At 49.8% G+C, this 23,630-nt stretch overlaps 1 protein-coding gene across 1 annotated transcript in view; it reads right to left on the bottom strand.

Moving 5' to 3' along the window:
* Positions 1 to 23,630, bottom strand: part of LOC144752988 (E3 ubiquitin-protein ligase TRIM39-like) — a 239,784-nt gene that overhangs the window by 179,461 nt on the left and 36,693 nt on the right. Inside the window, exon 2 of the mRNA XM_078640799.1 lies at positions 928 to 1,023. Within this exon, the coding sequence (XP_078496925.1) occupies positions 928 to 1,023 (96 nt within the window). The remainder of the gene's footprint in view (positions 1 to 927; positions 1,024 to 23,630) is intronic.

Genomic DNA, 23,630 nt, shown 5'->3' with positions numbered 1-23,630 from the left:
CAAGGTATAAACGTAAAAAGCATGGAGGCCTGTGCTTTTCTCTCTTGGCACCCACACTGTGGAACTCCCTTCCGACCTCCCTTAAGACTTTGTCCTAGTTAGGTTTGCTTTCGTAAATTGCTCAAAACTCACTTCTTTCAGTTGGCCTATGAGTAACTCAGTTGCACTGCTCCCCCGCATTTGTCTTCAGCGCCATTAAACCGGTTGGTGTCCGTGCGCGGTATAAATGTTTTTAACATAACATAACAATTTAAAAAAATTTGTATATTAACATTCTGATGAAATTGTTCTTATTATGTTTCCTTTTATGCACACTGTACTACTGGGGGATCAGTTTTTAAATTGGAATTTTTTTAATATCTTCCCTGCTGCCGGTTAATATTTACTGTATATGTTGTTGCCTATTTGTATTTTTATGGATATATATTTGTATTTGAATAAAGATATTGAATTGGCAGATTATGTGGCACAAAATACATACAAAGACACACACAAACACTCACCATGCCCACGAAAATAAACAACTATAGAGATACACAGGCATGCATGCACTCCCACAAATTACTCCAGAACCATCCATACGTAAAACGCATACTTTACCACGAAAGTATGAACATGTACACAAAAAGACTGGTATATACTCGCTGACAGATAATGCCACACATGTACATACATATACTAATGCACACTATTTAAGTATGTACGTATTACGTTCGAGTGAACATAGTAATTTTTATTTGTGTTTATTAAGACACACCCTTGGCTGATTTCAGCCCCAGTGTCCAACAGCAGTGATTCTGGTTACCTAGAGTATCACGACCCAGTCCGTATAGCGTCTTATCAGCTTCTGTGTGTCTAAAACTTTAAAAAGGTACACACAAAGACACAGGCAAATACAGACAAACAGCACTGACTGCAGCCACTCACCCTCATGGCTTCATATTGTTTTTCTTCCTTGACTTTAGACTCCAGACTGTATTCCTCCTCTTTCTTCAGAAAAGGCAGCCACTCTTGAAGTTTTACCTGCAGGGGTGAGAGCGCAAGAAATAAGTGTAGATCGGTAGAGTGCAGACTTACTTACGAAACAAAATCATTACAGTACCAAACATACCTCTACAGACTGTGTACCAGCCCCACATATCAAGGCTATAAGTACCAGCCCCAGATATACAGACTGTATACATCAGTTGTACATATCTGTGAGTACCAGCCCTAAGTATGGCAGTCAAGGACATAGACCAGGGGTGTCATCTATTTGGACCTTTTCTGATCTGGAAGGACCTAGGGCCAGAATGCCTGCTCCAGGTAAACTAGCTTCCTCACTGGCACTTACTCCTACTCAATAAAGACATTAGTCTTTAACCCATAATAACATTAAGATGTGGTACTACTTTAAACAATAAACTATGTCCTACTGACATTTTCAAAGCACTAAGTGAAAGTATCTATCACCATAGGCTCGGCGGGAGGTCAGCCTAAAATAAACTGGGAAACACTCACTTTGCCATATGAGGAAGGGGATAACCAGCACCAGACTTGGAGCTGTACAGTGCACAGGCACAGCACACACCACTGGATACATCCACCGCCATATATGGCCCACTTAGCAATTGAGTGAGACACAGCACATCAATACCCTTGAGTGCCCTGACTGGGAGGGCGCCTCAATGAGGCCAGAATGAGTTGAACTCCGCCAAGAGCGCGCGACAGGCCTAAGAGGGCCTCGGAAGACGCTCAGCCTGCCCTGAGCAATACGCCCCGGAAGAGTCCCCGACCCAGACCCACCACCCACTTTACTCACTCACAGCCACCAGGCAGACCCTCAGCAGAAGAAGAGTGTGGGGGAAACTAAGATAGGAGATTTATTCCACACTGGTGCTTTTATAGACTAGGACACCATCGGTGGATGGACAAAACCTACTCTTGCTGATAAATTCACCTACATACGCGTGCACGCTATTTGTAAAGCAACTACTCGTCTTTCCGCAGGAACTATGAGCTTGTAAAACACTCTTGTTTTTCTTAATGCACAACCCAAATCTCACTCGACCAGGAACTTCTACACTACACAGGATTGTCCCAACCGCTAAAGCTAAATGGGAAACAGCCCTAGACCACACATTTACAGGGTAATAATGGCTCTGTTGCTGCAAACAAATGGGCATATTAGCTTCATACGGCGGACTAAGACTCCTCTTCAAAGTTTTGCATGAAGCCTACAGAACCACACTTAAACAAGCCAAACATGGTGCAGCAGCTAAAACCAACTGTGTACACTGCTCTGCATTGAATGCAGATTCCCTCCACCTTACCTGGCACCGTTCCTAAATTGTAGCATACTGGGTGCAGATCTTGGACCGTGTATCTGCAATGACAAAGATACAAGTATCCCCAACCCCTTCGATGGCCCTTTCAGGGCACACCAGGTGATCATTACCTGCAACAATCAGGTTTGACCCGCTAGCACTGCTGCTGGCGAAAGCCAGTGCACCTCCCCAGGACATGTGAAACAGCTACAGCTACATGAGCTACGTCATTGGCTGGAGCAATGTGGGAGGCTGATGGAGCCAAGCCCCTAGAGCCCCAAGATCACACGGTTCATCAACTGAGGTGTCTGATGGCCTGCTGCCCAGGGCAGGATCTGGTTTGAGCGTGAACTGGTCAAGCACTATAATTGAGACAGGCAGGAGGCAAACTGGACCTATGACAAGAGCGCGTCATCTACCTGGAGGGGGAACAACAAGTTGTAATCCGGAATGTGTGAGATACGGGCGACTATTGGGGGCTGATACAGTAACTTATATTACATTGTCTGGTATGTTGGTGTATTGTTGGAAACTTTGGTATGAATACAAAAGTTTAATAAATAACTAATCAAACAAGTTTTTAGAAGTGTAATAACCATGCATACTGCCCATACCAACAATAAACGGAGAATATTTTGGGAATGTAAGCATGAAAATGCCTTGAGGGGTTTGTTCTGCATTTCTTTCACTTATTTGCAAACTTAACCTTGGCCCATTTGCACACAGAAATCACTCCTAGTCTCTTAACCGATTTTTAACTCATTTTAAATCATTTTTACTCACTGTTGGAAGTCTGTAGTACTGCATTGTATGAATTTGATGAATTTGTTGTGTTAACTTGCTCTGAGGGGCTGCCACTTCCTGGTTTCCCGGTCGACACCTAGAGACGCCATTTTGGTCAGTACGTGCTCTAGCTGTCGGAGGGACATCCCCATAAATATGCGCGCTGAGCGGACGCGCCGCTGGCGCACCTAAGGCAAGCCCGTCTGTGCCCGTCAGCCTCCCAGATGCAGCCAGTGCCCGCCACGCTGCCCGTTTCCATCCCCATCCGGAGACATTATGGACCTACAGCTGCAATGAACTGCTTCTACTCCGTTTGTACCCCCGTTTTGTTTTTAACAGATGGGAGGTCTCTGCTCACCCCTCCAGTATATGCCCTACGGACTGGGCTTAGGCCTTGATGGTCTCTCCCAGCCGGATTCCAATCTGAGCCTCAGTAAGAAGGGGCCCTGGATTCACGCAGCTATGATTAATACCCGCTCAGTTAGGAGATCTTATCAGGATATCTTTGATCTTCTCTCCGATAAGCCGGTGGATCTTTTGTTTATTACCGAAATCTGGCTGAATGAGTCTTCTAATCCTATAGTTGCAATGGCCATACCGAGGGGGATATAAGATCTCTCGTCTGGACCGCAAAACGGGCAGAGGGGGAGGTGTTCCGGTCATCTATAGAGATAACTGGACCTTCCTTCGTGGCGAGGAGCTGTTGTTGGAAGAGTGGGAAGCTCTAGACTTTAGCATTGGCATCCCCCCTCACTCCGGGGTAGGAAGGGGCCTTCAATCAATCAATACACTTGTAAAGCACGCTACAGACCTCTGAGGGTTTCAAGGCGCTGGGGGGTGCTGTTACTGATAGAAGAGCCAGTTCTTGAGGAGTCGACTGAAGGCCAGTAGGTCTGCCCTAGGTTGGTGGGGAGGGTGTTCCAGGTCTTGGTAGCGAGGTGGGAGAAGGATCTGCCACCGGCAGTCATTCTTCGGATGCGGGGGACTAGGGCGAGGGCGAGGACGGTGGAGCGGAGCTGGCGGATGTGTAGAAGGTGAGTCGTCTGTAGAGGTATGCTGGGCCGGTGTTGTGGAGAGCCTTGTGTGCGTGGGTGAGGAGCTAGAAGGGTATCCTCTTTTTGATGGGGAGCCAGTGCAGGTCTCTCAGGTGGGATGAGATGTGGCTGCGGCGGGGGATGCAGAGGATCAGACGTGCCGAGGCGTTCTGGATGCGATGCAGTCGTCTCAGGAGTTTGGCCGAAGTTTCAGCGTAGAGGGCGTTTCTGTAGTCCAACCTGCTGGTGACGAGGGCCTGGGTGGCTGTTCTTGTTTCGATGGGGATCCACTTGAAGATCCTGCGGAGCATTCAGAGGGTGTTGAAGCAGGATGAAGAGACGGTGTTGACCTGCTTAGTCATGGAGAGGGTGGAGTCGAGGATGACCCCTAGGTTGCGTGCGTGGTCGGTGGGTGTCGGGGCTGTTCCTAGTGTTAATCGGCCACCAAGAGTCGTCCCAAGCTGAGGGGGTGGAGCCGAGGAGGAGGACCTCCGTATTGTCCAACTTCATCTTCAGTCGGCTGTTTCTCATCCACACAGCGACGCCCTTCATTCCTTTGTGGAGGTTGGTTTTGGCAGTGTGAGGGTCTTTGGTGAGGGAGATCATCAGCTGGGTGTCGTCATCGTAGGAGAGGATGTTGAGGTCATGCTGTTGGGCGACGCGGGAGAGGGGTGCCATGTAGATGTTGAACAGTGTCGGGCTGAGGTACGAGCCCTGGGGTACACCGCAGATGATCTCGGTGGCTTCTGAGCGTAAAGGGGGGGGGAGGCGGACGCTCTGAAGGATGTGGTCCAGTCAAGGGCCTTCTTTTGGATCCCAGCGTCGTGTAGGCGTGTTCGTAGTGTGCGGTGGCAGACTGTGTCGAAGGCGGCTGACCGGTCCAGGAGGATGAGGGCCGCTGTTTCTCTGTTGTCAAGCAGGGTCCTGATGTCATCGGTGGCGGCAATGAGGGTGGTTTTGGTGCTGTGGTTGCTGCGGAACCCGGACTGGGACCGGTCCAGGATGCGGTTTACCTCGAGGTAGCGGGTCAGTTGTTTGTTGACGATTTTCTCTGTGACCTTTGCCGGGAACGGGAGCAGGGAGATGAGTCCGAAGTTCTTGAGGTCCGCCTTGGGTTTCTTGAGTAAGGTGTTGATCTCGGCGTGCTTCCAGCTTTCCGGGACGGTTGCCGTCTCGAAGATGTTTATTACTTTCCAGAGATGGGGTGCAATGGCTGTGCAGGCTTTGTTGAAGATGTGGTGAGGGCATGGGTCAAACGTAGATCCGGAGTGGATGGTGTTCATGATCTCGCTGGTGTCCTCGTCGTTGATGCTGGTCCAGGAGAGTAGGCGGGTGTTGCAGGTGGTGGTCATGGGGCGGTGGTTGTCGGGGTGGTCGTGGCGTTGAAGTTGTCGTCAATGATGGTGATCTTGCGGTGGAACAAGGTTGGCAGCGAGTCGCACAGATCTTGAGAGGGCGGGATGTCGTTGGGGTTGGAGAGTTCCTTCACGATGTTTAAGAGCTCTTTGCTGTTGTATGCGTTATCTAGGTGGTCTTTGAACGAGGCCTTCTTGGCGGCTCTGATGAGTTGATGATGTCTGCGGGTGGCGTTCTTGTGGACTGGTAGCGGTCCGGTGTTCGTTCGCGGAACCAGTTCTTCTCCAGTTTTCGGCATGTCCGTTTGGAGGCCTGGAGGTCTTCGGTAAACCAGGTGGCTTTCTTGCTGGTGTGGCTGTTGGAGGGTGTCTTGAGTGGGGTGCCTGTGTTGGCGCAGTTGTCGATCCATTGTCTGAGGTTGCGGGCGGCGTTGTCGGGGGTCGGTGGAGTCGGCGGGTGGGCTCTGGGCGAGGGTGGTGGTAAGGTGGTCTTCAGTGACTTTGCTCCAGCAGCGTAGAGGCATCTGTTGTGTGCGGTGGTGGACTTCCTAAAGGTGAAGTGGATGCAGTGGTGGTCGGTCCAGTGGGGTTTGGTGGTGTGGTTGAAGGAGAAGTAGGGGCTTGCAGTGAAGATGGGGGTTGAGCGTGTGGCCGGCGGCGTGGGTGGGTGTTGTCACGAGCTGTCTGAGTCCGAGGTTGGGGAGGTTGTCGATCAGGGTGGCGGAGTTGGTGGTGGTGTTGTTCTCGAGGTGGAAGTTCAGGTCCCCGAGGAGGATGTAGTCCGTGGAGGCGAGGGTGTGTGTGCTGATGAAGTCGGCGATGGAGTCCCTGAACTGTGGTCAGGGTCCGGGGGGGTCTGTAGATAAGGGTTCCTCTGAGGGTGGTGTTGGGGTCAGTGTGGATCTGGAAGTGCAGGTGTTCGGCGGTGCTGAGGGCGTCAGTCGCCTGTGGACAATGGCGATTCCTCCTCCTACGCCGTTGGTGCGGTCCTTGCGGGTGATCTTGTAGCCTTCCGGGATGGCTATGGTGATGTCGGGAGCTGAGGCGGGGGTTCAGACAGGTCTCGGTCAGGAAAGCGATGTCTGGGGAGGTTGAGTCGAGGAGGTCCCAGAGTTCAACTGCGTGTTCTGGAGAAGGCGATTGTCCCCCGTGCACTACGATATTTCAACCTTCTCCTGCTTGGGGATAGTAACATTCAGCTAGACCTGGCTGGTGCCGGGTACACTAGGGATTTTTTTGATCTATTGAACCTTGCACAGCTCACTCAATGGGTTAAGCTACCTACTCATCAAGGTGGTCATATTCTGGACCCCATTTGCTCCAACTTTCCCATCTCGGTTGAAGATCCTTTGCCAGTGCCTTGATCCGACCATTTCCTGTCCTACTTCTCTTGGTTGTCGGATGGCAATATTTTACCTAGTTGGCCGGTTGCTAAAATTGACCCCCTAATTTTTAGCCATATTCTGGCAGAGTCAAGACCTGCTCGCTCTAATGACCTAGAGGGAGCGCTTGCCAGCTTCACCAGGTGGATCATGCAAGCAGTGTTTCTCCTTCCCCCCCTTGCACCCTTTATAGGCGTTCAAGGGACTCTCCCTCAAAACCTTGGTTTACACCGGAACTTAAAGGACTGAAGCAGCAATGTAAAAAATGAGAGCGCTGTTGGCGGAAGGACTTCTGTCCTTTGGTGAAGCTGACTCTTAATAAAGCCCAGAAAGTTTATTACACCACTATCGTCCGTGTCAAAAGTCTTTACTTTACGGCTCGTATTGATCTTGCCAGAAATAACTACAAGGAGATTTTCTCCATTGTTCAGAGCTTTCTGGCCCCAAAAGCTGAATCGGCTACAATGCTTTCCTCAGACGCTTGGTGTGAAAAGCTCTCGAGTATCTTTAAGGATAAGATTAGTACTATTCAGGCATCGTTCACCATATGCAATCAGGCATCTGTCAGGATTCCACCTTTGATGGATCCGCCTGTTCCATCTCCTCCTTTGGTGGCCTTTGCCTCTATCAATCTGGATGACTCACTCAGTGTCCCCAAGGCACGGAGGTCAGGCTCTCCTTCTGATCCTTGTGCTGCCCGGCTTCTGGCTTCGGTCGCTGAGACAATTAACCCAGAAATTAACAGGCTCAATCTGTCCCTTCAAGAAGCCCTTGTCCCGGCAATGTGGAAACAGGCTAAGATCCTACCCCTTTTAAAAAAAAGCTGTCGTTCGACCCATTGATCCCGGCGAGCTACTGTACCATCTCCCTCTTACCTAGCATGGCAAAAGTCAGCGAAAACGTTGTTAATAAACAACTTACTGACTTTATCGAATGCTCAGGATTACGTCACCCAGCCCAATCTGGATTTAGAACCTCCTATAGCATCGAATTAGACATTATGGAAATCTCGGAAGCCATTCAGGAGTGTATGGATGGTGGCGGAAGGGCAGCTTTGATCTTGCTGGACCTTTCAAAAGCATTCAATACCGTTCCCCACTCCCTGTTGCTGGCTCAACTTATGGACATAGGTTATAACGGGCACTGCCTGGTGCTGGCTGAAATCATTTTTAGAGGGTCGCTCACATAAGATTATGGCCCTCCCCGTTCACTTCATCATCCCAGAGGGTGGCCACCAGGGTGCCTCAGGGGTCCTCTCTGAGTCCCCTTCTTTTTAACATTCATGTGACTCCTCAAATTCAGCTTGCGGAGGACCTTGGTGCCAAAATCACTGCTTATGCCGACATGCAGGTCCTGTTTACTTGGAAAACAGCGGAGTGCTCCACTTCATCTGCTAAAAACGGTCTGTCAGCTGTTTTCCATTGGCTCTCCTCTGCACACTCAACTGCAATGAGGACAACTCAGAAATCCTCCTATACGGCAGCTTCCCGCCTCAGTTTAAGGAAGCACTTTGGCCGGTTGGCTATCCTATGCCGGCCTCAACAGGGCAACCCGCCAAGAATCTTGGTGTCTGGTTTGAAGAGAATTTGTCTTTCTCTACCCAGATTAAGAGACTTGCTAAGTGCTGTTTTGGGTTCCTTAAATCCCTCAGGAAATTTCTTCTGCTTCTCCCTAGTGATGCAAAGGAAACAGTTACTCGAGCTTTGATACTTTCACATATCGATTATGCCAATGCCCTGCATGTTGGCCAACCAGACTACTTGCTTAATAGACTAAGGAAGCGCTTTATGTCCTACACGCCAGCTAGAAAGCTTCGTTCAGCCTCCCAGCTTCTAGCACACATTCCTCGCTTTCGTTTGCAGAGGATGGGTGGCAGCGCTCTTGCTTTTAGGGCAGCGCCTGCATGGAATCTGCTCCCATTTGCTCTGCGCAGCATCCAGGACCCCAATCTTAAAAAAAAAAAGATTGAAAACATTCCTTTTAATTTAATTTTTCTCTTGCACTCTTCAAGGTTCGCGCCGGGACAATCCTTGGAGTATCCTTGCGCGTTATAAGCTTGAATAACATAACATACACTGCCAACGAATATCTGTCAGTTCATTCTGTGTTTTTATCATAACCTCATAATCGACTGATGCTAATCAATGCACACGCTTCAGACATCACTGATGTCTTCATCCAACTCAACCTAATGTCACTCTCCATCACTGAAACCTGGTTCACGCCCTTGTCCAAAGACCACATACTAGAACAGGGGTCTCCAACCAGTAGCTCGGGAGCTACTGATAGCTCACCAGCACCCTCAAAGTAGCTCTCAGAGGTGGAAGCCAAACAAAGCAGATCTCAGAGATTCTGTGTGTATTAAACAAGGCAGCACTGCTCGTTTCATTACCCGTAAGAGTTGCATACTGCCAAACCAATGGCAGGGCCTCTTGATAACACTCAAACACACACTGTGTTGTCCTATAAATCAATCATTTTTTAGATACCGACCGCTGTTTAGCGGCACAAGAGATCATGGATCCTTTCAAAACATTTGGGTTTTTCGAAGACCAGTATAATAAGATTATTGGCTTGTCCACACAGTCAGGCAACAAAATCACGGTCCTGAAAGGGAATAATGACAAATGGGGGAAGGTTTTCAATTTGAAGAAAAAATTAGCACGCACTGAGTTACATGCAGAGTTCCTTACACAATATCTGAGGGCATGTGTAATCCCTATTGGCTTACAAATAAAAAATGAGCCAGGCCTTTTCATAGACAATCCCAAATTTCTTGAAATCTGGACTCATATTGCGAACAGATGCAGTCGAGACTGGATCATTCTTATTATTGAGACTGCACAGGAGATCATTTTAGAAATGAAGGAGAATGAGGAATTGGAGAAATTCCTTAAAGAAAGCACAGCGTTAGAAGCTGCTATAAAAAGGTTAGCGGAATTAAATGTAGAGGTAAACGGCTATAGAGAATAATTAAGAAAAAACTATTAAACTTGAGAGATGTGATCAAATTTAGCCTTGAATTAATATATCCGTATACCAGGAAGGACTACTTCCAACAGAGTAGAGAACAAAGAAGCGAAGGACAATATGAACCAAGACCCATTTACTCTAGAGGGGGAAGAAAGAGAGTTACATTTTCAGACACTTCGGGGTCCAGCGGTGAGGAAGATGATCCTACTTTAATTGATCAAGGGATTCATACTAATCATATTAACCGTAACAACCGTGGGGATTTTTTTAGAACCACGCAACAGGAGAGGGACAAGGATACACCAAGGGAATGGGAGGGGACAATGTCAACGAAATCTCCCCAGGACTATCAGAGAGTACCTCCCCAAGAATATCAACGGGTCCCTCCAGAGGAGTACCTGAAAACTCGCAACTCACGATATTGGCACCAGAATGCGAGATAAATAATACCATCCCAATTGTTAATCTATCAGATAGACAGTTAACAAGGGAAGAGATACAGGTACTAGGCAGAGGTTTCACCTTTGCACCGACAACTATGGTGAATAAATTTAGTTTAGAGAAGGACTTAAAAGCATTCTGCAGAAAAATAAGACTCACCAGATTTTGTGAAAATAAAGAATATACAGCACCCACTAATATATTAGGACTGCGAGGGAAGTCAACCTTTATTCCCCCTATTGGATCGGTATGTAAAAATGTGGATATTTTTGAACATGTTATTGAGACTAAGATTAAAGAAATAATTAGGAATGCACGCCCAGAAAAATACAACATGTCAGGAGATTTGAGAAATGCCCTTAAGGATCTGAAGAACGATGTTAACATCACTGTGAAACCTACAGACAAGGGTGGGGGAGTGGTCATATTCAATACATGCGATTATGAGCAACGCATGATGGACCTGTTGGGAGTTGCTGATCACTATTTAAAAGTTCCCCACTCTAGATTAGACAGCTTTAAAATTAAGGTTAGTGAAATTTTATGTAATGCAGAAACTAACAATTGGGTCAGTGAGGCAGAACTCAAATTTCTTAGGAATGACAATGCTTTAACACCAGCAATTTGTGGTCTTCCTAAGATCCATAAGAATATATATATCCGTCACCGATGCGACCTATAGTGAGCGGAATAGGGTCGCTGTTGGAACCCTTTAGTCAATATATAGATACCTTTCTAAAACCATTGGTTCTTAAACAAAGGTCCTCTGCCCATATAATCTCTATGGTCGAGGGCACCACTTTCTGTGAACATACACAGTGGCCGGTAACCCTCGACATAAAATCATTATACACAAACATCCCGCAAGATGCAACTATTACATTTATTGGTGACCTGCTTGTGCCAGAAGTTACTAGAGGTGCAGACAAAGAGTTTATCATTGAGTGCATGTCATTGGTTTTAAAGAATAATTTGTTTCTGTTCAAAGAGGAGCTATATTTGCAGTGTAAGGGCACCAGCATGGGTGCAACCTGTGCGCCGAACCTAGCGTGCCTTTATGTAGGTAGCTTTGAGGACAAACATATTCACAATGAAGCGGCGCCCTTCTATGAAAACATTTTGATGTGGCGTCGCTTCATGGACGACATCTTTTTCATTTGGCAAGGCGATGTTGATACCCTTAGGGAATTTTTAGAATGGTTGAACCTGGGGGATCCAAATCAGTAATTCACGGCTCAATATGACAATTCAGCCGTCAACTTTTTAGACATCACCATAAAAAACACTTCTGGAGGACTGACCGTTGAACTTTATACAAAACCAACGGATGAGAATACCCAGTTACACTACGGGAGTTATCAGCCCCGTGCACAGAGGGATAATATCCCATTTGGGCAATTTCTCAGTTTGCGGAGAAATTGCAGCAATCTTGAGGATTTCTATAGGCACTCAGATACATTAAAGAGCAAGTTAGTGGCTCGAGGTTATCCGAAAAAGCTAATCAAGCACGCATTTAAACGTGCATGATTTTATGATCGAGAAAGCATGATAGATCAGGATCCAGAGAATAAGAGGAATAAAGTACCACATCTGACAAACGCCTAGTATTTCTCACACAATACTCAAATGTGAGCAACAAATTAAAAAATGTGGTTAATTCAAATTGGAATCTCCTAAATGAGGGCCAAGAAGTAAAATTACCGAAACCATTATTTGCTTTTAAGAAAAATGATGACTTAAGAAAGGGTTTAGTTAACCCCTTCAGACCATACAAGCCCCTCATACAAGCAAATCTATAGATGAATAAACTTGTGGAAAATGTCAAATGTGGCACATGTAGTGTTTGCAAACACTGCATGGTCACCAAACAGATATCACATAATGACTTCACCATGATCTCTAAAAGTCACAATAATTGCAGGAGCAGTAAAGTAGTGCATCTCTTACGCTGTCCCTGCAAGATGATATATATAGGAGAAACAGGGAGATAACTCAGACTTCATGTCCTTGAACATCAATCTGCTATAAAAACTAAAAATATCAAGGCCCCGTTAGTGGGACATTATTTAGCTGCAGGTCACAAACATATGGAGATAGAATGGTAAAAAATCACAGGTCATATAAGGGGTGGCAATTCAGAGGTCAAGAGAAAGAACAGAGAAATGTGGTACATTTCCATTCTAAATACTATAACACAGGGATTAAACTCCAAAGAGGATTGGAAGAGATTAACTGTCTGAACAAACTTAACATTTAGTAGAGCTTGCTGTAATATGAATTCTATTCAGAGAGGTAACCATAAATGCCTTATAAAAATAATGTTAAATATGGGGCGCTAAATGTAGTATTCCCGTTCAATATAGAATTGAACTATAGGGCGAAATGTAATAACCTTGAGAGGGGTAGCTTGATTTAGTAATCTAACGAAGAAATAGTCAGAAGGGTCACTTTCCCCTTTAAAATGATTCTGAGGATGGAAAGAGGGCTTGTTCCCTTTAAGAACCACCCGGAAGAATAGGAGTGTCGCACTACATTGACGAGCATAAATAGCGCATAAATAGCGCATATGAAGCGAAGGAGTCCTCTGAGAACCCAGATACACGAACGCGAAAGGCAGCCCGGCGGTGATTCAGTGACAAATTTCTAACAGGAGCCATACGGGTGGGTGTTAGTTTAGCCGTACGTTCCATACTGGCAAATGCGCATATAGTTCTTCAATATTACCAGGGGTATGATATGCGGCACAGGCGATGAATGGGAATATGAAGGGTATTGTATAGATTCTTTAGTAGAACAAACAACAGCCGAATATTTTTTGATAATTACTCGGCGGGCCGTGTATACAATTGACACCAGTTTAATCAGCTGGGGGCAACGTGGCCTATCCATGGGGAGTGTTGCCGGACTAAAAGGAGTGCTGCTGGGTTGGAGCACATAATAAACACGCCACGTAAAAATAGAACCAGTCCTTCACTAAGATAATGAGTAACTTTTCCCAATACGAAGTTAGTAAGGGGGACACTATGAAACCATACGTGTCTCCGCAACAATCTACTTTACAGCAACAGTGCGTAAAGCTTATTTTTAATATAATGGGCACAGTAGAGATTGGGCTGACTATGCCAGAGAATTACTAAAATTAGACACAAAGTGAATTTTACATGATAGAAACGTTTGGGTATATTAACTAGGTATCACCCTTTTAATTTTCAGCCCTGTGGTTATTATTAATTCCATAAAACTATCGTGAAGAGGACATATTGAGAGAAGTCCAGGTTTTAATCAACAGAATACACTCAAGCAGATGTTTACCCTATCAGCCTCATACAGGGTAAGCATGTTTAATGGGATTATTTAGGGAGAAGCAGGGAAGTCAGGATTGCCAACATTTTAAAAGATCTTTTTTATACATGTCCCCCTTAGGCGATACAATTTTGAGAGCATTGCTACTAGTGTATAAAGAAGATAGCAAACCAATACATATATACCGGTGGAGAGCAAGAATGTATTTGGAAATCTCCAAAGATAATCTGAGGTGAGCACTGACCCCGGTGGGGCGGGGATGATGAACCCTACAAGGGCATAGTATCATGCTCTCCTACATCATAGGTTTATTTGAACCAAAGAGATATTGCAAATTGAGCCTGAGTCGCAGAAGAAAAGATCTATCATTAGGATTACCTATCTGGCTATCCAATCAAGGTAAACTACACTTGTGGAACTTAATCTTTGTATAGCTGTAGTGAATATATAGTGCGGTATGTTTTAGGATACAAAGAGATCCAGAATGAATTAAGATATAATTATATCTAGCTTTTCATAGAGACATATGTCATCAAGGAACAATATGGAGGTGTGTGTATATTGGTGAGTGTATAAATGGGATGCAGCTGAGACACTGGAACATCGCCAAATGGCCCTTTCTTTTACAATTATGTGCATTGCAATTTATATTAATGAGAATGTATTTGAGCATAAACTGCTGTGTTAAAAGAAAGAAATCTAGTTGCACTCTCATTATAAGGATTGTATGGAATATGGTATATACTTTGATTCTAATATAGGGTGGATTGTATAAAAGCTTTTTAAATGATTCATTTTTTTTATAAAAAAAGTAAAAATACTGTTCTTGATATGTATAGGTTATTAATTAGAGTATACATATCTTTTGTTAGAGAACGAACATTGAAGACAAGTTGGAAGGAACTTATGATCTGTCCTGAAGATGGTGGGAATAAACATTTAGCCCCACCGAAACGCGTCAACGCTAATCTACACTGTTAAATCTGGGACAATACAATCAACATAGCAGCCAAATGGTGTTTCATGTTATGTCACTAGTCAGTTACAGGTTAACTTGTGGAAGGCATATGGTTGTTGCCTGGGAATAGTTTTCCTTCCATCCAACATAGTACCTTAGCTTATCATTTTTAACTGTGTAAAGGCATTGCTTAATGTCCTCTTAATATGTTACTCTTGTTTTTAATGAATTTATGATTTTTAATACTATATGATTTTTTATGAAATAAACTTTTGTACAATCTATACAGAATACCTTTTTGGTGTTGTTCCAGAGAATGAATGATGAGTGTTTGATTATCAGTAGCTGATTCACTTTCTAGTCCAGAGGGTAAAATATTTTTACTATTACTATAAATCAATCAATCAGGGATTTATAGAGCGCACTACTCACTTGTGAGGGTGTCAATGTGCTGGGGGTAATTTGGGCAGCTCCGGTCATTCGAAAACCCAGGTCTCGAGGCTCTTCCTAAATGCTTGCAGTGTGGGGCTTCGTCTGATGCTGAAGGGGAGTTTGTTCCAGGTCTTGTCCACGATGTAGGAGAATAATCTGTCTCCTATTCTGGCTCTGTGGGTGCAGGGTATTTCAGCCAAGGCCTGGTCAGTGAAGCGGAGGTTTCTCTTGGGGGCGTAGAGGAGATTCTTTCTTTAAGGTATTGGGGTCCGGTGTTGTGGAGGGTTTTGTAGGTGGGTGTGAGCAGCTTGAAGGTCACTTTTTTTTTTACGGGGAGCCAGTGGAGGTCTTGTAGGTGCTGAGTGATGTGGTCTTTTTATTTTTTTTTTTAAACGTGTTTTTGTTGTTGCATCAGCAGGTATGAAACAAAGAAAGAATCATCTGTTGGCGCGGCGTCAACATTCAGCCGCATCCAGCAGTTCACGCAACTTTTCTTTTTTTGTTTGTAACAAAATCTGGTTAATATGGCATTTCATCCACTGAGCATCACAGACCGTTCAAACAGATAATCAAGGTAGGACACAGACACTAAACTCTGTGTAGGGAACGGAGATGAACCAGAGATATGTGGGTCCCAGCTGTGGGGGATATCGGGTCTGGGTCCTAGCAGTTCGCATAGTGGCGGTGCCTGGTAACTGGGGGGACGGAACTGTGGGGGGGGAGCATGTAGGCGGTAGCAAGAGCGTTACAGGAGGAGAAGATGTCGGGCAGCGGGTAGCGGGGGTCCGCATTATTCATTCACAGTGGGGTAGAGCGGTCAGGGGGCGGAACCAGTTCGAGCATGGGGGTTGCGGGGCAGTCAGCATGGGGGGGCTGAGTCAGTGGGGGGCGCGGTATACCGGGCTCGGCTCAGGTGATGAGGATGACAGTGGTAGCCAGTGATTTGGGTTTACTCGGGCGGGTGGGAGGGGGCGTAGGTGTAGGTGGGGCATCAGCGCGTGTGGCCTGCCGGAAGCCATGTAGGAGCATGGCCCATTCCATAGAGATGGGGTGTTTACGCGCTCCCTTGGCCTCCTCTTCTCGGATGGCGTCTTCCTCGGCCGCCGCCCATTTACAAACCGCCCCTATCCATGCCGCTATGGAGGGACCCTCCGGGGCTCGCCAGTGCATAGCTATACATCTGTTCGCCAGGAGCAGCGCCAAGGACACAAAGCGTCTGTGTGTAGGGGCCCGTTTAGATACGTGAAAAATGCCTAGTGCGCTGGATTCCCAAGAGGTTAGAGTCGTGAGGCCTGTGAGGTCTGTCAGCGTGTCGTGTACCGTCCGCCATAGGGGTTGAAGGCCAGGGCAGTCCCAAAACATGTGGTGGAAGTCTGCATCGGGGGAATGACATCTGGGGCACAGGAATTGTGAGGTGGGGTAGAACCGTTGCAGTCGCGCCGGTGTGAGGTAAGCCCTGTGTAGTATGTGATATTGGATGTTTTTGAAGCGGGCATTCCTGGAAACTCGTTTCGGGGCCTCGAGCGCCTTGGTCCATTCCGAGTCGTGTAACGCGCGTCCGATGTCCTCCTCCCATGTGGCGCGTAGGGCCAACAGAGGGGTGTGCGAGAGTTCTCTGATCGATTTGTAGAGCTAGGTGACCAAGTGGCGTCCCGCGCCCATACGCAGGATAGCGTGAATAACTGGATGCGTGTCCGGTTCGCCAGCCTGAAGATTATGGTAGGGGCGGAAACCCTCGAGCAACTGTCGGTATCTGAGGAATTGACCTGGGGGGAGTTCGAACTCCGCGACCAGGCGGTCGAACGATTTCAGTTGACCTTCCTCAAAAAGTGACTCCATGTCCGTGACGTCGCAGTGCGTCCATTCCGCTAGCATAGGAGCCGAGAAATAGAGTTCCCGCCTGGGGCAGCCGACCAGCGGTAGTGCCGGAGAGTATGGAGTCCTCCCGGGGGAGATCCGGTGGATCCGCATCATACACCGACGCGCCATCGTGACTTGGAGGGGATATGTAAGGCGAGGCCGGGTGCCCGGGAGGAGAAGACGGAGCAGCTCCGGGGTCGTAATTCTACCGGTCTGGGTGTCAGTCTCCTGGGTATCGCGGTTCGCCGTCCAGTACGACAGCCATTGGAGCTGAGCCGCCAGGAAATAGGACTCAAAGGAGGGAGCTCCCAGCCCACCTTGTGTTGTGGGGAGTTGGAGGGTTTTCAAGGCTACTCTATGTCGACCCGAGCCCCAAATAAGGGTGCCCAAGAGTGAGTTGAGGTCCCGGAAGAAGGACCCAGGTGGCACAACTGATAGGTTGGTAAAATGGTAGAGGACCCGGGGTAGCATTATCATTTTAGCTAGGGCTATCCGCCCTATCGGGGCGAGCGGGAGCTTAGTCCAGAAGGCGACAGTCGGTCGAAGGCTAGCTAGTGTTCTGCGATGATTCCCGTCAAAGATATCGGCCGGAGAGTGATACAGGCGGACACCGAGGTACCGGGGGGCCTCTGCAGACCATGCGAGGCTATGGGTCCCCAGTGCAACGTCCCGGGGTGGCAAGTCCGGGTGGAAGGGGTAGATCGTAGATTTGTCCCAATTCACCCGAAGGCCCGATGCTTCGGCAAATTCCGCGAGCGCCACTCCTATGGGGGCAAGATCCATGTCGACGTCCCGGACATAAATGAGGAGGTCATCTGCGTACAACGAGACGCAGTGTGTGACGTCTGCTAGCGGGATGCCCCAGTGTATTCCCTCCCGACGCAGCCGAATCGCTAGCGGTTCGACCGCTAGGGCGAAAAGGAGAGGTGATAGGGGGCACCCCTGCCTGGTGCCCCGTCGGACCTCAAATGCGGGGGAAATGTGTTTCCCAATCCTAACGCGCGTCTGCAGATCGGTGCATAGGAGGCGCGTGTATGCTGTGAGTGTCGGGCCAACGTTGAGACGGCGTAGGACCGAAAAAAGGTACGGCCAAGTGAGGGTGTCGAATGCCTTCTCCAAGTCCATAATGAGGCAGGTGGCGCGAGGGAATCTATCCCGCACCTGGTCCTGGATATGGAAGACCCGGCGGATGTTCTGTGAGGTGCTCCTCCCAGGAACAAAGCCGCATTGGTCGGGATGGATCAGTGGACATACAACCTGTGCGTATCTGTCGGCCAATATCTTCCCGAGGACCTTACAGTCCGCTGACAGGAGTGTAATGGGGCGATACAAACCCATGGAGCGGGGGTCCCTATGGGGCTTGGGGAAAGTAACGATCACTGACTCTCGCATGGAACAGGGAAGCATCCCTAGGTCCAGGGCCGTTGCATACACCCGAGCCAGGCGAGGGACCACCAAGGGGGAGAATGTCAAGTAGTATTAGAGTGGGAAGCCGTCTAGGCCTGGGGCTTTATTGCGGTGTAGGGCCCGCAGGGCGCGGGTAATATCTGAGGGTGCTATTTTAGCGTCGAGGGTACGCTTGTCCGCGTCCGATATCGCGGGTAGCGACAGGGGATCAAGGAAACAGTCCACAGACGACGGGGAGAGCCGTGTCAGAACCCCGTACAGTTGTGTATAATAGCGTTGGAACGCCAATAGGATCTCCGTTTGAGAACGTACCAGCACACCCTCCAGGTTGATGATGTCCGTGATCGGTTTGATCTCGGTGTCTTGCTTCGCCATCCAGGCCAGCAATGTCCCAGTTTTGTCCCTGTCTTTGTGGACTCTGGCGGCGTAGGCCCTGAAGTTATATTTCCGGAGATCAGCACAGGCTGCCTGATAAGCCGATTTCACCTCGGCCGTGAGCGCGGCGTGCTCCGCCGAATCATCGGTTTGTTTAGTGAGCGCAGCTAGACGCTGTTCGGTGGTTGAAAGTGTCCATTCTAATGTGCGACGAACCCCTGCGATCTGTTTAATGCATTCTCCTCGGGCCACCACCTTGAACGCGTCCCATTCTACTAAAGCCGATGTCGCCGTGTTCGTGTTGTGTGAGAAGTATTCTTGTATGCTGTTTTTGTGGGAGTCCATGAACACCGGATCCGTCAAACAGTCGGCAGGGAGTCGCCATGTGGGGACTGGTGGATGTGGGGGCCGCCATGTCAGGCGCAGTATGTGGGCATCATGGTCCGAGATGATCCAACCCAGGTAGTCTGAGGAGAGTAGTTTGGAAAGGATCGGCGCAGAGCATAAGAATCCGTCCAGGCGGACCCGGAGGTCATGGGGTATCGAGTGGAATGAGTAAATGCGGGCATGGGGGATATAAGTGCCGCCAAGCGTCGGTAAGCGCCCAGTGGGTGGTCCATGCCCTGAACAGCTCCGCCTGCCTGGGGATTGGGGAGCGCGCAGGAGGGGGGCGGGAACGGTCCAAAGAAGGGTCCAGCGTGCAGTTATAGTCGCCTCCCAAGACCCACGGAACTGTAGTGAACTGGGCCAATACTCCTGTGAGGTGATCCCAAAATGCATCTTGTTCAGTGTTAGGGGCGTAAATACTCCCCAGAAGGATCCCCTGTCCGTCCAAGATTCCCTCCAGTAGTGCATATCTGCCCTCCTTGTCCACCACCCGCCGAAGTGTTCGGAAAGGGGTTCCCGGCCTGACCCAAATTAAGGCACCGCGCGCGTATGCTGAGTATGTCGTGGCACAGAAGGTCCCTCGCCATTTCGCCTGTAGCCTACCTAGTTCAGTAGCGTTGATGTGTGTCTCCTGTAAGAGAGCAATATTAGCTGACATTCGCTTTATGTAGGAATAGACAGAGTACCGCTTATTGGGCGTGTGGAGACCCCGTACATTAAGTGTAAGGACATTAACGTCCGAACGTGGGGCCGTCATTACTGAGGGATCGTGCTTGCGAGCGGAGCCCCCTGGAGCATACCCCGAGAGTGCGAACGTGTGTCTCGTGTGTGCTCCTGCGCGCCATGCTTCCAGAGGTTTGGTGGGGGAACTGTAGGGGGTAAAAAACAGGTTGAACTGAGGGTGGGAAACAGTCCCAATACGAGGGATATGTCACCGGGGGGCGGCACATCCAAACCAATGTCCCACTAGGGGAGAAATATAACAGGATTCTGCGGGGGTGGCAGCATGCGTTTCCGCTGGGCTTGTGCGCGGATTGGGCTTTCGTAGGAGATGTGGGTACCGCGCGAGAGCGCACATGGTTAAACATTTATGCAGTATTTGTTCGCAAATAGCGCACAGAGCGATCAAGAAAAGAGGATACAATAGTAGTTAGTTCATCCTTCAGGAGGGGGCGCCAGGTTGTCCAGCCAGGGCAGCGTCCCCCACATGTGTGGCAAGGAGAGGGGAAGAGATCGGGCCAAACCCCGACATCGTGCCATCGCTGTCTCGGTCCTTCTCTGGAGTGAACAGATGTGGTTGGCGCTCAAGGTCCGGTGCCAATGGGGAGAGGCGCAGATCCGTCACCGCTTTCAAGGCGTCCAGCGCGTCTCGTCGCTCCTGCATGATTTGTGTGAGGTCAGGTGAGCCCGCTGGGGAGGAGGTCGGGCTTTTGGACGAGCCCGTCTGGGTGCGTTTCGGGCCCCGTCTCCTGGAACGGCGTGAATCGTCGGTGCGTTCTCGTTGGGGTCTAGCCTTCGGGATCATCGGACAGTGGAGCTCAGCCCAATCCTGTGCCTCATTCGGGTTGGTGAAGAATATGGCCTTCCCCTTGTGTAGTACCTTGAGGCGAGCCGGGAACAGTAGGGAGTATTGGAAACCGTTCGCGTGTAGGCGTCTTTTGACATCTAGAAATGTGGACCTCTGTTGTTGGACTTCACGGGCATAGTCCGGGAACACCATGTCTTGTTGGTCTTCTACCTGCAGGGGGCCCGCTGCCCGGGCCGCTCGAAGTACCGCATCGCGGTCTCGGAAGTGTAGGAACTTGCCCAGCATAGGACGAGGAGGGAAACCCGGCTGTGGTTTCCGGGCGGGGACTCTGTGGGCTCTCTCGATAGAGAAGAAAGCCGAGCGTTACGATTCGGGGGTGAAAGAGCTGGTCCATGATTCCATGTAGGTCAGGGGGTCCGAATTCTCAATGCCCTCCGGCAGTCCAAGGACGCGAATGTCGCACCTTCTCGAGCGCCCCTCCAAATCTACTGCTCTCTCCTCAAGGGCCGTCACGCCGCGCAAGACGTCCTGCAAGTCCGCAGCCTGAGTTTTCACCTGTGGTTGTAGTGTGGCCACAGTCTGCTCCCCCTCCTTCACTCTGTCCGCCAGTTTACGATGATCGTCGCGGATCAGGCTGATGTCCGTCGTGAGAACTCCCAGTCGCTCCTCCATCGAGAGTCGGGATAGTTCAATAGCTGCCAACACTTGGTCCAGCTTCGCCGACAGCGTGGGGTCCGTGTGTGGGGGGTTAACTTGCGACCAGGCCCGCGTTTGCGGCATGTTCTCTGGGGCCGTCTCGGGGACAGTGGTCGCCTGCTGGCCTCTCGGCTTCCCCATGGGGCCAGTGGTATGGATTTTGCAGTTGTATTGTATTGTATCGGGAATTAGGGGAATAGTGGACTGTCGGAAAGCAGTTCGTTGGGTCTGACAATGCCCACCACAGTGCGAGTAGCAGACACGTGACAATGTAGAGGACAGCTGGTGTCCAGACTCGGTCTAACCGCTCAGCGGATCTAGTGGATCAGATGCCCAGGGGGGATGAGGACCAGGAGGACCCAGAATCGGAGTCGGCTGGCGGTCCGCAGCTACTGGCGCCAAAAAAGGGGGGGGGGGGCGGTCCGTGCCACAGGTCCCATCCACAGGTGTGTCAAGGCGAAGATGCAAGGTTCCAGGGGCCCCCCGCGTGGAGGAGGGATGTGTACGGCGCGGCGGGTGGTCGCCGCTGAGCTGGGGGAGCTGTCGCGTCTACAGCACGGATTCGGCCGCACACACCGCGGCCGGCGTCGATGTCACCTCGGGCGCCATCTTAGGGTCAGGCACCGTGGCTCACTGGCAGCCTCCAGGCCCAGGGGCGCTTCGGGGCCCTCCGCCCGGGGAATGAACAGGCACGCACCCCCGGACGGGTCTCGACGGATGCAGGGGGGCCGCCTCTCAATGGATGCAGGGGGGCCGCCGGGGCATCGGGATCAATGTCACTGGTGAGGGAGGGGCTGACACTCACCGCCCAGTAAATATCGCGGAGGTCCGCCAGGGCCGGTGTCACGGCGCCGCTGGATCACGGGGGCGGACGGGGCAACATGTAGGTCGGGTCAGATTTCCCCTCAGGACCAGGTGCAGGCAATTCAGGGTCCTGGGGCGTCCTTCGCCACCCAGGGCACACTCTAGTAGTCCCGGCGCGTAACTGGGTCGGGTCCACTCTGCATCGGGCGGGTCACCTCTTCCGACCCAGGTCCTCTCAGCGGCCGGTAGGTCAGGTCACCCAGGCTGTCGCGGCAGGAGGAGCAGGCTCACAGCGGCGCTGGTGTCACCGGGGCAGAGTCGCGACCGCCATTTTGCAGCTTGGCGCGCGGCTCCGGCGAGAGGCGTCTGAGGGTATTCCGCATGGCAACGCGGTCTGTGTCGCTGCAGGAGGGTGCCACTAGACGTGGGGGCACTCCGGGTGCCGATTCGCGGAAGTTGGGGCTCCCGGCGATCGTTGGGACAGGGCAGGATGCCAGCCCGATCGCGGAGCCTCAGCAGAATGCAGCCGCCATCGTGGCTTGCTTAGCCACGCCCCCCTGAGTGATGTGGTCTTGACGTGAGATGCTGAGGACAAGTCTGGCTGCGGCATTCTGGATGGTCTGGAGTTTGTGGCGCAGAGATTTGTTGATTCCGGAGTAGAGGGCATTCCCGTAGTCCAGGCTGCTGGTGATGAGTGCATGGGTGTCAGTCTTATTGGATTCTGGGGGATCCATTTGAAGGTCTTGCGGGGTATGCAGAGGGTATTGAAGCATGTGGAGACTACGGCCTTGGCCTGCCACATGAACCATCTTTATCCACTTTAAATCTACCTAAGAAGGAGATTGGCCATGTTATATGCCCTGCTCTATCAGTCGCACTTTATGTAACATCAGAGAATAGTGGCAGCAGTAACCAGGGCTGACCCACCAAAGTGTGTGACTGCAAGAACTAGAGTGAAAATGTGTTAGTTGGGACCATGATCAACCAAAGAGCTGAGGGAAGAGCCTATGCATCCATGGCAGTGAAAATTAGAAGCTTCACATTAATGTTTGTGTGGGTGTGTGACATTGTGTTCTTCCCTAATAGACTGTGTTGATTCCTTAAAGCTACTCCTAGTGTCAAGGACTGCCAAATATGTATGCTGGTCCCCGGCATAAGAGAATTATTTCTGACGCAATTGTTCACGTTCTATAATCCCCTGGTTGCCTCAGGATTGGGCCAGCTAAGAACACTGCACACTCACGCTTCCTCTCAACAGAGATAAGACCGGTATATTGGTTGAATCAGTTTTATTCTGCACTGTACAACCTGATATGGTTTTAACAGGATTCAAGCCCGCACTGTGCCCCATTCCTCTTTGTTCCAACCGTCCTCTGTACGAACGCCGGTCCCGGCATTCACCAACAGAGGACACCGTGCTAAGCAGTGGCCGACAATGCCACTCGATCTTACAATGAGGTGGTTGGTATTCCCCAGGTCGTCCTCCGCATGAGTGTCGGTCCCGACACTCTCCAACGGAGGGCTACACGGAAGGCCCGGGTCCTTGAGTTTGCGGGGTTCAGAGACCTGCACTCGAATCCCTTGAATGGGGACAGCGGCTAGGCAA

The sequence above is a fragment of the Lissotriton helveticus genome, chromosome 5_1, assembly GCF_964261635.1.
Source record: "Lissotriton helveticus chromosome 5_1, aLisHel1.1, whole genome shotgun sequence".
NCBI lineage: Eukaryota > Metazoa > Chordata > Amphibia > Caudata > Salamandridae > Lissotriton > Lissotriton helveticus.
The sequence above is the reverse complement of the archived record's forward strand: the minus strand, read 5'-3'. Positions and strand labels throughout refer to the sequence as shown.